The sequence below is a fragment of the Python bivittatus genome, unplaced genomic scaffold (assembly GCF_059951505.1).
Source record: "Python bivittatus isolate LINGU-HERP-01145 unplaced genomic scaffold, Pbiv_v1 ctg000020_np1212, whole genome shotgun sequence".
In the NCBI taxonomy this organism is placed as follows: Eukaryota; Metazoa; Chordata; class Lepidosauria; order Squamata; family Pythonidae; genus Python; species Python bivittatus.
Genome location: NW_028277030.1, coordinates 78,987,916 through 79,001,847, shown reverse-complemented (window position 1 = coordinate 79,001,847; position 13,932 = coordinate 78,987,916). Strand labels below are relative to the sequence as shown.

Here is a 13,932-nt window from a genome sequence, read left to right as displayed (position 1 = left end):
ACTGATCCATGCAAACGTATTCAACTCCATCTTTGCTATGGGCTCAATAGTTTCTGAGTAATACGCATGCAGGAAATTGCAAACAGGGAAGGTTAAACTTCACCTCTCTGTCCTCCATTCAGTTCAGGAAACGTCTGAGTTGTGAAGAATGAGCCATTTTGACAGCCTAATTGGATATGGGGCTAGTGATGGAGAGCTATCACCCACTCCTTAATGTTCCAGTGAGGCCTCCTTTTCTTGCCCCTCACCTGTCCCAAGAGACAAGGCTTCAGGGAGGAGTTGGGACCAGTTAGATTGCATCGGGGTGCAAGCTAGAAGGGCTATCACTGCATTACTCCCTTTATACAGTATCCTTTGCCTCTGAATTTTCATCATCTGTCTCCATAGGTGGCAGCAGCTGGAGAGCATTGTCAGGAAGCACAGCTTGGGTGCAGAGCTGGGTGGGGCTTGGGTAGTATCTGGATTCCGGACGGCCAGGGAATCTAGGGCTGCAGCCTAGGCTGGGGATTTCAATAATGTCCCGAAAGAAGGCTGTGGGAAACCTGTTGTTAGGAAAACTGCACAATTATATCTCTGAAGCCACCAGGAGTTGTGCTTGACTGAAGGCCATCTTTGCCTTTATCCTATTGTATAGCATGCAGCCGGCAGAAGATTCCTGCTAATAGAATGCTATATGCTGAAAACAGCTATCTGTGCATGAAGGCAAATAAGACATTGAATGTAACCTATACTTGAAGGTTTGTTTTGAGATATACAGCTGTGGTAAATATCTTCAATTATTTCCATTTGAATGAAGATCTCTATCTGCTTGGCAGGTTTGATACAGTTTGCTTTAATACAGTGTTTGGTAAATTATCAGTTTAAGTTAATGCATATTAGTTTACATCTGTTTTAAGACAGACTAGATATGACATTCCATTCAAATGTATGTCCATTTTAAATTTCAGATGGCTAAATAAATTAGGCATGGCAGTCCTAGACAAACAGGCTAATAAAAAGAATGAAGAAGGTAGGTTTAAATGTCAACTTTTTACGATGAATCTCTTTGTGTTTTTGTACCTGAAGACTTTTATTTGGATAAAAATAATAGGGAGTTTAAATATTTGATTAGACCAGGATGACTCTTTTGGGAAGGGTTTAATCTAGGTTACACTTATGACCTGTAGATAGCATTGCAACAATTTCCAAAATAACATTTTGCACAATAGGGAGGGGTTTTCTCAGTAAGCTTAGTTTTGGGATATGGGAAGACTTGGTTTGGTGTGCATTCTTAACCAATCTGAATGGATTTCTATTTCCTGTACCGACACAAAGAATGTAGTGGTTATCTTTCAGGTCTCACACTGTGATGTCAGCTCAAAAAACACGTATAAGGTGCACATTTTAGATTCAAATGCGTACAAAAATTCATACGTTAGGATCAAGCAAGCACAAAATACTCATTTAAGGTGAAATGCATCAGACTGTAATTTTATGGGCAAATACACTAAGCGTTATATGAGTGCAGTGTCCCTTTTTAAATCATAGGGTGAGGATTTTGCAAATAGCGCAGAACAGATTCAGCAGTGAAAAGGCTTAGGGTTTGCTGTTGTGCCAGTTTAACCAATCTGGGCAGATGACACACAAAACATTGGGTGTCTTGTGGCTACAAACTACTGCTGAATTAAACCTCTCAAGAACCCTAGCCAATATGCCTTATGATGAGGGATGCTTGAATTGGAGCCATAGGGTCCCCGAGATAATAAATCTATACAAAGCCTTTTTCTCCCCCAAGCAGTAGTCCAGAGATTGAAGAACCTGACAATGTGATTTAAGAATAGTCTGCAACTGTACAAACATAGCTATTTGTACTTACCAACTGCTTACTCGTAACACATTTAATCTAACGACTGAATTAATGTTCTGGGTTCACACAATACATTGCACCATCCACTAACCAATCGGAGCAACTTTAAAACTGACGAAGCCTTGCGCGTTCTGCAGAGCATTCACAGGTTTGCCAGTGACCTAGTTAAATACGTTGTGAGAACACATCTATCCGGTTACTCCTTTTCTAATAACAGTATTTCTGTCACAGTCAGAAATGTCTCCTTTATGGTGGCCAAAAGAGAGCTGGAAAAGGGGTTGGGGATTTGCCTTTTGTTTGGTCATTCTTCTGTCTGTCTTTTTTTGAGTTGTAGTAGAATTAATACAGGACCACCCCCACCCCCATTTCAGTAAAGGAAACAAAAGTAACTAGTTCGGTCGAATTGATGGGCTTGTCTTAGCCTTAGCTTATCAGTGCCTAGCAAAATGTCACTTCCCTGCTGGATCTGAAACAAATGATGAAAATGAATGACATACCTCTGGGTGTGTTCTTGATAGGTATAAGTATCACTGATGGCCTGATAAATTCAATTTGTTCCAGCCTGTTGGCTTTTGCTGCTACAGAATGCAAGCAGTAATCTTCAATAGGAGTTTTGGCCAGAGAAGAAATTAATCAGTCTCTGGATTATTGTGGGTTGTTAGGCAGAGTAAGAAAGGCCTAATATTGCAACACGAGGAAGGGACTCATGCTCTAAGTGTCTTCCTTGATTGGTCTCCCCCCGTTATGTGGATTCCAGCTCCCATTATCCATAATCACTAGCTAGCTTGGGAAAATCTTTGAGCAGCACCAAGTTGGTGAAAGCAGGTCTATACCATTCTTGCATGTAATCAGAATCTTTATTATAGACAAAAATAATTGTTAATCATAATTTATTTGTAAAAGAATCTCCAAGTGATCAAACTATGCAAAGGAGAGATGCAAATCAATTCTGTATAAAGTATAAAATAAATAAACAAATTAATAAGGTATCTGTTAACAGAACATAAAACATAAAGAAAAATATTACTCTCTGCATAAGCCTACTCATTCCTGATTGCTTGATTTTCCCAATGATTTTAATGGATCATTGCAATCATGCAGCTGACTCGAAGAATACAAAAGATATTTATGCCATTCCTATTAAACTTCGTTTTTTGTGGAATTTTGCGAAGATGGCCGCAAAAACCATTAACCTCATTTAATTTAAAGCATGGATGCAGTTTGATTTCGGACTTTGATGAAATGATGCTAATCTTTTGTTGCACTATATATGGTATTTTTAAAAGGCTTATTGTCTTCCAATGTGCACCAGGATGGGGTGTAAATAAACCAAGGTGGCATCTATGATTGTGCAATTGAAGGCCCAACTCTTTTTATGCGTGTGACACAAGTAACATGTGTAAAAAGGGACAGGGCTTCAATGATATGGTCAAAGCCACCATCTTGACTTTTTGACCCCTTTCATGGCTACCCTTAAATATCCATAACTGTTTTTTCATATTTCTTGTGTAAACCATAATATTAATGATCTGATCTAACAAAGCAAGAGCAGAGGAGGAAGTTAAAACCAGCAAGCCATAATAAAAGTGGAACTGAAAAAATGATATGCCTTAGATTCTTTAAGAAGTGACCAAGTTGAGTAGGAAAGAAATCATTTGAAAGAGGAATCCAAATGTAGAATGAACAAAAAGAAAGTGGGATGGAATCAGATTATCATTAATTTGATCATGATCGTATAATATAGATTATCAGTAATTCAAGTCTAGCTAAGCTGTGTGATTTTGCCAATGATATAAATGTTGAAAGTCCTTTCCTTCTTCTATTTACTAGGGTTTATATATTGTTCAGTCCAAAATCTAGTCCAGTCTACACTGAACATATGATCAGACTGGATCAGAAAATGTGATTTAGATTGATTACTTCATGCTTATCTTTTGGGATATCTAGTTATAATCCTCTAGGCCAGTGTTTCTCAACCTTGGCAACTTTAAAATATGTGGACTTCAACTCCCAGAATTCCCCAGCCAGCATGTATATTACCTTTCTAAAGAGAGGGCTGGTAATCACCAGAAACATTGGGATTACATCTCTCAGAATCCTTAGTATAATTTACTAAGCATGGCTGGTTGGGGAATTCTGGGAGTTGAAGTCCACATATCTTAAAGTTGCCAAGGTTGAGAAACACCACTTTAGGCCTACCATTTACTTTGCCAGTAATCAGTTGGCCAAGGTTTTTTTTTCAGTTCTACTGGAGAGGACTTTTCTTCAATGGTTATCTTCCAAAGAGATTGAAACTACAACTCCCAGAATTCCTAGCCAGCAATGCTAAATCATACTAAGGATTCTGAGAGATGTAATCCGAATGTTTCTGGTGATTACCAGCCCTCTCTTTAGAAAGGTAATATACTCAAGGATTTCATTTGCTCCAGTACAGTGACTTTTGTACTGCCTTCCTGAACAGTAACATACCCCTTTTCCTGTTTCTTGCAACAGGAGGTTTCATACATGTAGACAACTTTTCTTTTCTTTTCTTTTCTTTTCTTTTCTTTTCTTTTCTTTTCTTTTCTTTTCTTTTCTTTTCTTTTCTTTTCTTTTCTTTTCTTTTCTTTTCTTTTCTCTCCTCTCCTCTCTTCTCTTCTCTTCTCTTCTCTTCTCTTCTCTTCTCTTCTCTTCTCTTCTCTTCTCTTCTCTTCTCTTCTCTTCTCTTCTCTTCTCCTCTTCTCTCCTCTCCTCTCCTCTCCTTTCCTTTCCTAAGGTGGGAAGGGAAAAAAAATCCCAAGAAGTTGCTGTTTAGGAAAGGCTATATATTTATATTTATATTTATATTTATATTTATATTTATATTTATATTTATATTTATATTTATATTTATATTTATATATATCTGTAGTTTGCATTCAGATTTCCCTTTCTGCATGAATGGGCCAGAAACCAGTATGTTCTGCTTTCAGTTAAAGTCACCATGAAAATATGCTTTATTTTACAGGGGATTAAATAGAATGTCTGCCACACTTTTAATGGTTACAATCTTGTTTCAGAATGCTATAGTGAAAGTGAGCATGAAGATCCAGAAATAAATGCAGAAACACCACCCCCTCCATATTCAGATCAGTTGCTGCTGTCTGATTTGGTATGAATTATAGTAATTAACTTGCTTCCATTTGCTAAATGGCTTGTCCAAATGTCACCCTGTACAGTTTAGAAGATAAGCAATCTGTAGAAAGAGTTGTGAATTGTTTATTCCATTTAAAATCAGTCATGTGACAAAATAAATGTAAAGCAAATCACTAGGGTTTTTTCTTTTTCTTTTACAGAATCATTTATTTAAAACATTTTATACCACCTGTCATGCAGTCCTCCTCCAGGCAGTTTATAATATTAAAATGCATTAAAAAGTCAAGATGGTGCTCATGATGGTGCAATCGAAGCACTGTACATAAGAAAAGGTGGAGCTTTGGTCACAAGTCAGGGCTGCCCTGTTGACTTTTTAAAAAACCCTTGCAAGGAATTGAGTGGAAAGGTTTAAAGGGCCTTCACACAGGCACACCGTAGTCCTCTTGCCTTACATCTGTTTGATTTATTTATCAAAGAATTAAAAGAAAGAAAGAAAGAAAGAAAGAAAGAAAGAAAGAAAGAAAGAAAGAAAGAAAGAAAGAGAAAGAAAGAAAGAAAAGGCCAGGTGCACATAATGGATTTCCTGGACTGCAATGCCCATGTCCTAAGGCCTTCACTCTCCCATGTCCGCTCCAGAATGTAAGCCTCACACCACACTGAATTCTCTTTCACAAAGCTTCTGATTTTGCTTTGCTTCCCCCACTCCAGTAACATGGAGCGTTGATGTTTTTCTGTTGTGCTTGAGTGTCCCCGCTCCTGCTGATCTTCTTTTCAGCTGGTCCATGGAGGAGTATTTAAGAGAGCCATTAGCAAGGGCAGCTCTCTTTCCCTGCTCTTCCTTCATCATGTTTTCTTTCCTTGGGGAAGAAAAAGACAAAAACAGACGGTCACATTAGGGACTGGGATATGATACAGCCCACCCCTCAGAGTAGCAGGAAAGTAACAGAAAAATGGCATCTTCATTTGAAGAGGAGACAAGAGATGCTGGGAACCAGGAGGCTGGAGGAGGCAGTTTCTACCATTCGCCAGCTACCAAGGAAATACAATAAATCTGTTTGGGTTGTGCTTCTTCTGGAGAAGACATCCAGCCCTTTAGCATCCAAAATGAACGTGCAAAGACTTGGGGAATGGGCCTGAATCTCTTCATTAAGACCCTGTTGCAGTATTGGGTATGGCAGTGTTACTCAACCTCATTTAAGATGTGTGGACTTTAACTCCCTGAATTCTCCAGCCAGTTTATGGGGGTACGTGACAGAAGAAAGAGGCCCTGAGCAAAGAATAATTTAGCTACCATTAGTATAAAGAACTTACCCAAAGCACTGCAGACAGCTAGGGTTCTTATTCCTGAGTTAGAGAACAAGCCTTTCAAAAGATCATCTTCTGGACTCTGCACATGATTATTCTAGTTCCAGCGAGAGAGAAATGTTGTTTGAAATCTCAATGGCTTTTTAAAAATAAACCTAATGTATCTGAGACTGCAGACCTATGGCATACAGACTCTACTGAAAGCTTTGAGGATTAAAATGATTTGAGTAGCCTCAGTGTTTATCCTGAATAATGGTTTCATCTTAGTCCGACAGCTCAGTTTATAGCTGATATCCCCAAACTACGACTTCTAAATATTCACTAGTGAGGTATTTTACATATAATTAATGTCTTTTGGCTGGGGGGTGAAGAGACGCCTGGCTCGTACAGGTTTCAGTTCTGTCAAGTTTGCAAATATCAAATAAGGTATTATGTTATTAGAAGAGAGGGCCACACTATCACCAGTATTTTCTTCTAATATTTTTCTGCTGTTTTAGTAAGATAAGTTTTTCTGCTGTTTTAGTAAGATAATCATTTCCAACTGCCTCCCATCCAATTCAATTCTCTGGCAGACCACAGGTGCATGTGCATATTCACATGCACATACATGCACACATATATATGTGTGCATACATACACACATGTATGCTTGTATATGCAAAGTGGTCATAGAGAAAAGTACATCTAATTAAACACATATTTCCATTTTATGATGGAAAAAGTCTGTACTTCAGAAGACCTTCCTACCAGAGGAAGATGTGATTCTTGCCTGGTTCTCCTTTTACCCAACCACCATTCCCACACCATTCTGAGAGATCCTCCAGCCTTCAGAACAGATTTTGCATGGGAAAGATGTACCAATAAAAATCATGTTTCCCATGAGCAGAGCACTTCCTGTGGAAACTCTGGACCCAAACTTCAGTATACCCTCTAATAATGAAGGTCAACAAAGTGTAAAGCAATGGCAGTCATGGATAGGGCTCACTCTTAACAAGGGAGCAGGAAAATGAAGGTCTTTCTGGGTCAAAGTGCATGGAGCCATATCAGACATGTAAGTGAGGCTGGATGTTTTTGTTCATTTTCTAGGGATGAGGTTTTATTTTTCTTTGTTTTTAAAATGTGTTAAGCCTAGTCCAGGATTTACATTGTAGTTTTCATGTGTTTTCTGTCTCAAAACTGCTGCAGGGGGGTAGCCCAGTTGAGACAACAGACTACAGCTATCTCCAGAAGGACCCTCAAGGCCCTCAAAGATGAGAACCAGTCCCTCAGAAATGAGAATAGTCCAAAGTTCCAGCCAACTAGCTCCACAAGGAGCTGTATGATAATGAACTTGTTGATTCTTGGCAATAATGATCTTTTCTCTTTTATTTCTTTTTATTTATTCTGGAAAACAGGCCCAACAAGAGCTTTCCTCAACACCACATGTATTAAGTGAAGTACCACATTCCTTGTCTTCCCCAGACAGCAGTACGATGAAATCCCAAGGGTCTTCTTCTTCCTCACTGTGCAACCTATTGCATTCAGAGAGACAGTCATGGCTTGACTTCATTAACAGCTCTTCTGCTCAAGGAGACGTGGACTATCAACCTCCAGCTGCCTCTGGTGACTCTGCAGATACTGATTGCCTGTTGACAGACTGTAATGAAACAGTGGAAAGCGGTACCATCGAATCCAAGGAAAATGTTCAGATTTCACTGAATGAAGATAAATCTTCAGTAGGTAATGCCAATAATAACTTAGCTGTATCTGGAACAATAGCATCAACAACTCTAAGTAAAGGTGAGTAAAGCATAAAGCAACTGTATGCATTATTCTAGTATCTCTCCCACTTTCTCTTTTAATCCATTTGTTAAATCAAAATTGGTTTACAAAAATAAAATATCATAGGGTGAAAACACACTAAAACAGTTGGCAGATAAAAGAGAAAGTATTGGTGAGAATTAGAAATGCTTAACATTCCATGCAGGAAGGAAGACGAGTTAGATGCTGAAATAAAAATAAACATTTCCAAGAATACACATTATTTTGCTTGAAGGAAAGTGTTGGGCAAAGCTTCCCAGGAGTTGATTTAATATCTGAGTCATCACAGCTGAAAAACTCTTCTCTGGTTAGAAGCAGGCAGGCATCCAATAGAATTGTCTGAACTCTAATGAAATAGAGTCTAGTACTCTTGTATGTTCAAAATCCAGGTAACTGTATTTTATATGAATAGATTTTTCCGATCATTTTGAAAAATAGACTTCACATATATTGCAATCCAGCCAAGATTTGAATCCTTTGGCTTCTGATTTAAGTAAAGAGTTATGCCCATTATCTGGAAAGAAGGTGTTCTCCTTGAGTTTCGAGGATTCAACTTTTATTTAGACCTGAAACTAAACTGAAATAGATCTTGATTGCTCACTTTTTCCAAGCACATCTGTAGTTGGATGTACAGATATGTTTGGAAGAAGCCAATGATCATGGTCCATTTCACTTTCATTTCCGACCAAGATAAAACACCAAAACTACTTCGGTTGCCCAGACTGATTATTTTAATTGGGGGAGAGATGGGAAGAAAGCTACTGTGTAGTCCTAGATTCTGTTTATTAATACATCTCCTGAGTGATGGTAAATTTTAGAAATTTTGCGGGGGTGTGTGTGTTTTTTTATTTAGATTAATCACATACATATATTACTTATATCTCCAGTCTATGTAAATAAACTTGATTGAGTCAGGCCAGATGCTGCTTCTGCCACACAGCTGCATTTCTACGGTCAGTTTAACAAGTCTTTAAGATGCCAAATTCATTGCAATTCTTACCACAATATAATATTTTCTATACACACCACATCCTTGATTTAAAAATAACTTGGCTTAGCAAACTTCAAATATAATAGAAAGACTTTTCCCCTAGACATCAAGTCAAAATAATGAATAATTGCATTGTATCCAAAACAGTACAGACAATTTACATCAACCATGGATTTAATGGACATTCATGTTAATGTACACTTCTTCCTTCTGAATAGTCTGTTTAAACTGGGGGTTTACTGTATTTCTAAACAAGAGATAACAAAATCCTGATAGGTATTTATTCTGTTGGGAAGCTTTAACTAGTTTCTTACAGAATAGAGGCATTTGCATTTTTTCTTCTGAAAGTAGAAGGTGTGAAATGATTTTTAGAAGCCTTTCAAGAAGTATCGAATGAAATGCTATTGTCTGAAATAGGAGTTTCACACACTATTGAATGGCCATTTTCTGTCTTAAAATTCACCCTGCAAACTGCTTTTTAATCCATGCAAACATTTATGGGGCCTCTATCATTCCCACTGTGGGGGAAAAAATTATTAGAAAAATGACCAGAGAGAAAGAGGGTAAATCAGTCTGCCGAGATTGACTAGTTGTCTTTATTAAAAGAAGAAAATAATAGCAAAGCAGTAGCACAAGGTAAAAATAATCACAATGCCCTGTTGCATGTTGTTTCAGTGTGAAACAATAAACAGAGGTTCCCTTCTAATCCAAAGACTAGTTGCTGCCATTTTTCTTTCATTTGATGGGGGTCCCATAGGTTTGATTTTACCAGGAGGCTAAAAAGCTAATAATAATAAAGAGGAAACTGTAGAAAATGAAACCCAGCTACAACAGAATGGGACTTTATTTATATTGTTACAGTTTGTCTATGATAGCAATAACATCCTCTTTCCTGAGATATTTATGGACCTTTGTAGGCAATGGCTATAGGCAAGTCAGGTTAAATGCATTCTGTGACAAATAATTTCTCTATTTTACTGACTCATTTGGAGATAGCTATGCTTGGTAGGGAGCGACTTTAGGCAGTTCTGACTCCTGGTTTTCAGAAATCGCTGGACTCAAACAAGAGAGACCAAAGCTTCTAGGCACACTTGAAATGCAGAAGGATGGGAGTGGTCCTTTGAAGGAAGGTTCCTCTAGCCAAGTGGGATATCATCCTGGCCTTTCGTTAAACTAAATAAATAAATAAATAAATGTAATTCTGGACAAAACATTTTCCTACTGGAGTGTCACTGGAGTGGCAAAAGCATTTACTGAAGGCCAAAAGGAAAAAGTGGGGATAAATGAAATTGGTCCAAAGTCACCAGGTGCCTAGAAATCCTCAAAGGGTCACTAGAAACCCTTAGTCCTGGTTAAAAGCTTGTTGGAGTCATGTTGTTTTAATAGTTTACACAGTGCCAGGAGGGAAGTGGCTGCTTGAATTTCAGGAAGAAAAGCATTCCAAAGTACAGAGATCAGAGTCACCTTGATTTCACTAGATTTTGGTGAAATCGTGGCGTCCTTGGGGTTCTCTGAGCTTGGTTGTTTTCTTGCAAACGTTTCATTACCCGGGTAGGTAACATCTTCAGTGCTAGAATGGGATGGGGTTTGCTCTCTGTTTATATACTGTGGCATGCCCTGCCAGTGTTGGTGGGGTTTTGTTTTGTTTTGTTTTTTCCTTCTGGTAGTTCCTTGATTAAGGTATTGTTTACTGCTTGTATGTCTGGTGGTAATCTTGGTGTTAATCTCTGCTTATCTGGGTGATGATTGCTGGTGAGGAGATGTTCTGGTCTTTTGTTTTCCTGTCTATTGTCTCTTTTGAATAGTGTGTAGGTGTTGTTTATCTCTGTGTGCCTGTTGATGTCTATTTTGTCTGAATTCCAAGCTTCCAGGAATTCCCTTGCATTTTTGGATTTAGCTTGGTCTAAGATGCTGACAGTTTCCCAGTTGAAACTATGGTTAAGTCTGTCCATGTGTTGTGAGATTAAGGAGTTTTCATCATGTCTTCTGACTGCTAGTTGGTGTTCACGGATGTGCTCTGCTAGCCTTCTGCCTGTCTGTCCTACATAGTGGTTGTTACTGTCTTTACACTGTATGTTGTAAATGACTCCTGTTTTTCCTTCTTGTCAACCCTGAGCTACACATATTCACTTCTTTTGGTGAAATCTTCATAAGAATTCCAGTCTAAAAGGAGGTTTTAATATATCAATGTCTTCTACTCCCTTTTGGAGGACTCTAGAGAACTTTGAAAGAAATTAAGGTGATTATATGAGAGAGTAAGACCTAAAAAACTTTAGTTTACTTCAGTGAAGACAGTGGGAACTGCTGGTTTTGGACAGATGTTCAGCAAAAGTTCAAATTAGTGTCATTGATAGAAATTCTACATGTTTTTCCACCTATCATCATTCAAACTGATGAGATAAAATTTGCCATAGAAAGAGACTGGCTCTTGGTTAATGGACTATAGCTTGCACATTCAATTTTTCCTACAACAAACTGAGCCATATTTAATGAGGTGGTGAGTCAGAAAGAAATGGCAAAATTACATATTGGCTCTAGTAACAGACTTTTCTGCTACAGTCCAAGGTATTTTCTTCAGCATTGGTCTAAAGTCGTAACCTAAATTTAGCCTTCATCCAAGTACAGTTGATGGGATGTTATACTTGAATAACGCTATGAAATGAAGTACACGTATTAGGAAGTTTTCAATGACAAATGTTTGAGGTGCACCACAGTATTATAACATTGCTATTAAAAATAAAATAGTTTACCTGATAGACTCATATGCTCAGTTATACTGCTAGATGGAGAAAATGTTCCTTATAAAGTAGCTGCTCCAGTCATTTCTATAATAATGCACCATAGCTGTTAACTTCTATGTGTACATTTTGGCCATCACATGTGGAGCCAGGGCCCTGCTTTCTGTATCCTTCATATGTCAGCATAGCAACCGATAGATGAGAATGTCAAAATAGTTCATATATTGTTTTTTCTCATTTCCTCCAGACCGCCAGAAGTAGCATTCTCTCATTCAGCTAACATGCTTTACTTACAAAACCTAGCTCACCTGTAATCTATCACCAACATCATGTCTTCTGTCTTCCATGTAGACCGTACCAAATGTTCTGTAGATGAAATGGAGAAACTCTACAAGTCCTTAGAGCAAGCAAGTTTATCTCCCATTGGGGACCGGCGACCTTCTACTAAGAAAGAGTTGAGAAAATCCTTTATCAAAAGGAGCAAAAACCCCTCTGTAAATGAGAAACTTCACAAAATTCGAGCTCTGAATAGTACCTTAAAGGTAAAGGTTGATGGAGGAGAGATGTTCTAGATATTTTGGATATGGAGAAAGGCCTTCTGGGTGTATTCACACAAACAGCTTCACCAGGCTAGTGAAAACAGCTAATGGCTGCATTCACATGATGGGCTACATGTAATTAATGTTAGTCTTGGTTAGGGACTTGTGCGTGTGTGTGTGGGTGTGTATGTTTGTGTAGCTTAGCTTGTTGTACAAACCCAGCCCATTTCATTAATTTGTAATGCAGTCTATTATTCATATAGTGCAAATGCAACCATTATGATCAATGGGATGTTTAGCAACTGTTGAAAAATATTTTTCCTATTGAAATGATTACTTTTTTAGAAATGGGAACTTACTAGTAATTTTTTAAAAAAGAAAAACTATTTCTCATACTTAATGAGAAGACCAGGCGGCTCGAGATTGTTAATTGTCTATCCCAGTGTCAAGTTCTAATAACTTGCTTTTTCTTCTTGTGTTGACTAGTGCAAAGAACATGACTTGGCCATGATAAACCAGTTGCTGGAGGATCATGAGCTGACAGCAAAGAAATATAGAGAGTGGAAGCATACAAACTCCATTTTGATTCAAGATATCTATCAGCCGCCAGACACTGTGAATACGGTCGATGGAGACAGCACAGAATCAGAAGTGACCACACAGTCATCTTTCATTGGAAATACTATTTGAAAACAGTGAACTATACAGTACTTTCCATCACTGATTTCTTCAGTTCATTCTGTTTAAACTACCACATCTTCAGGTTTTTGCTTCCATTGATAACTGATACTTCCTTCAGTGGAACACAGCAACCCGGGATTAATCAGAAAGCAAAATAAGCACCTGCTTAGAGCACTAAGGGAAGGGGGTAACACAGTTTCCCCCCCTAGCTATCGTGCCCTTAACTCTTTCATTGCCACACTCCACTTTAGTTTTCAGCACTTATTGAGTCTTGATGTCTTGTCAGTTACACAATGGAAGGGCTGAGGGGCATTGTGGGGCTGTTCTTAGAGCATCAGTTGGCCTTAATCTGGCCCTGGAACACAGAGTTTGTTCTCCAGAGCATTACTTCCCCTTTCCCTATTCCATGAAGTCAGGAAAAACATCACCTAGTGATCACATCATGGTGCAACTCTTGGTACAGTTCTCAGAAGAATGTTTATCTGGTGGATGAGAATTGGGATTCTGTTTTGTAAAGTCAGCCTACTTTGCAATAAGAATAATATTTTAGGAAAGATATTCCTCAGTGTTCTGAATATTAGGGTATGTACATGAGAAGACTTGGGCTATTTTAAATTTGGTTGAGAGAGAAGCTGAACATTTTTAGGCTGGAGAAAAACTACCAGGGTAAGAATTATACAAAATGCACTATTTTGTCAGTTTGTCAATGTGTTAATTGTTTCTGCTGATGAACTGTTTTTAGACACAGAGGAAATAAATAAAAAGAAGGTTGGTGTCTCTACTCTACATAGCCTTCTCATGATCTATTCAAAGTACACAGTTGCAGTCACAATATCTTCAGATTTATGAAAAAAAATCCATTTATCATATCCGAGAAGTTGTGTTTGAATTGTTTTTTATGAGCAAATAAATTCATTG

The 13,932-nt window shown here is 38.1% G+C and overlaps 1 protein-coding gene across 3 annotated transcripts in view; it reads left to right on the top strand.

The window, feature by feature from the left end:
* The window catches only part of IPCEF1 (interaction protein for cytohesin exchange factors 1), a 38,453-nt gene extending 24,521 nt beyond the window's left edge, over positions 1–13,932 (top strand). For all 3 annotated transcript variants that reach the window (XM_088142275.1, XM_025168236.2, XM_025168235.2), the window contains 5 exons: positions 948–1,009; positions 4,885–4,976; positions 7,660–8,044; positions 12,146–12,336; positions 12,820–13,932. In XM_088142275.1, coding sequence (XP_087998401.1) covers positions 948–1,009; positions 4,885–4,976; positions 7,660–8,044; positions 12,146–12,336; positions 12,820–13,023 — 934 coding nt within the window. In that variant the 3' untranslated portion in view covers positions 13,024–13,932. The remainder of the gene's footprint in view (positions 1–947; positions 1,010–4,884; positions 4,977–7,659; positions 8,045–12,145; positions 12,337–12,819) is intronic.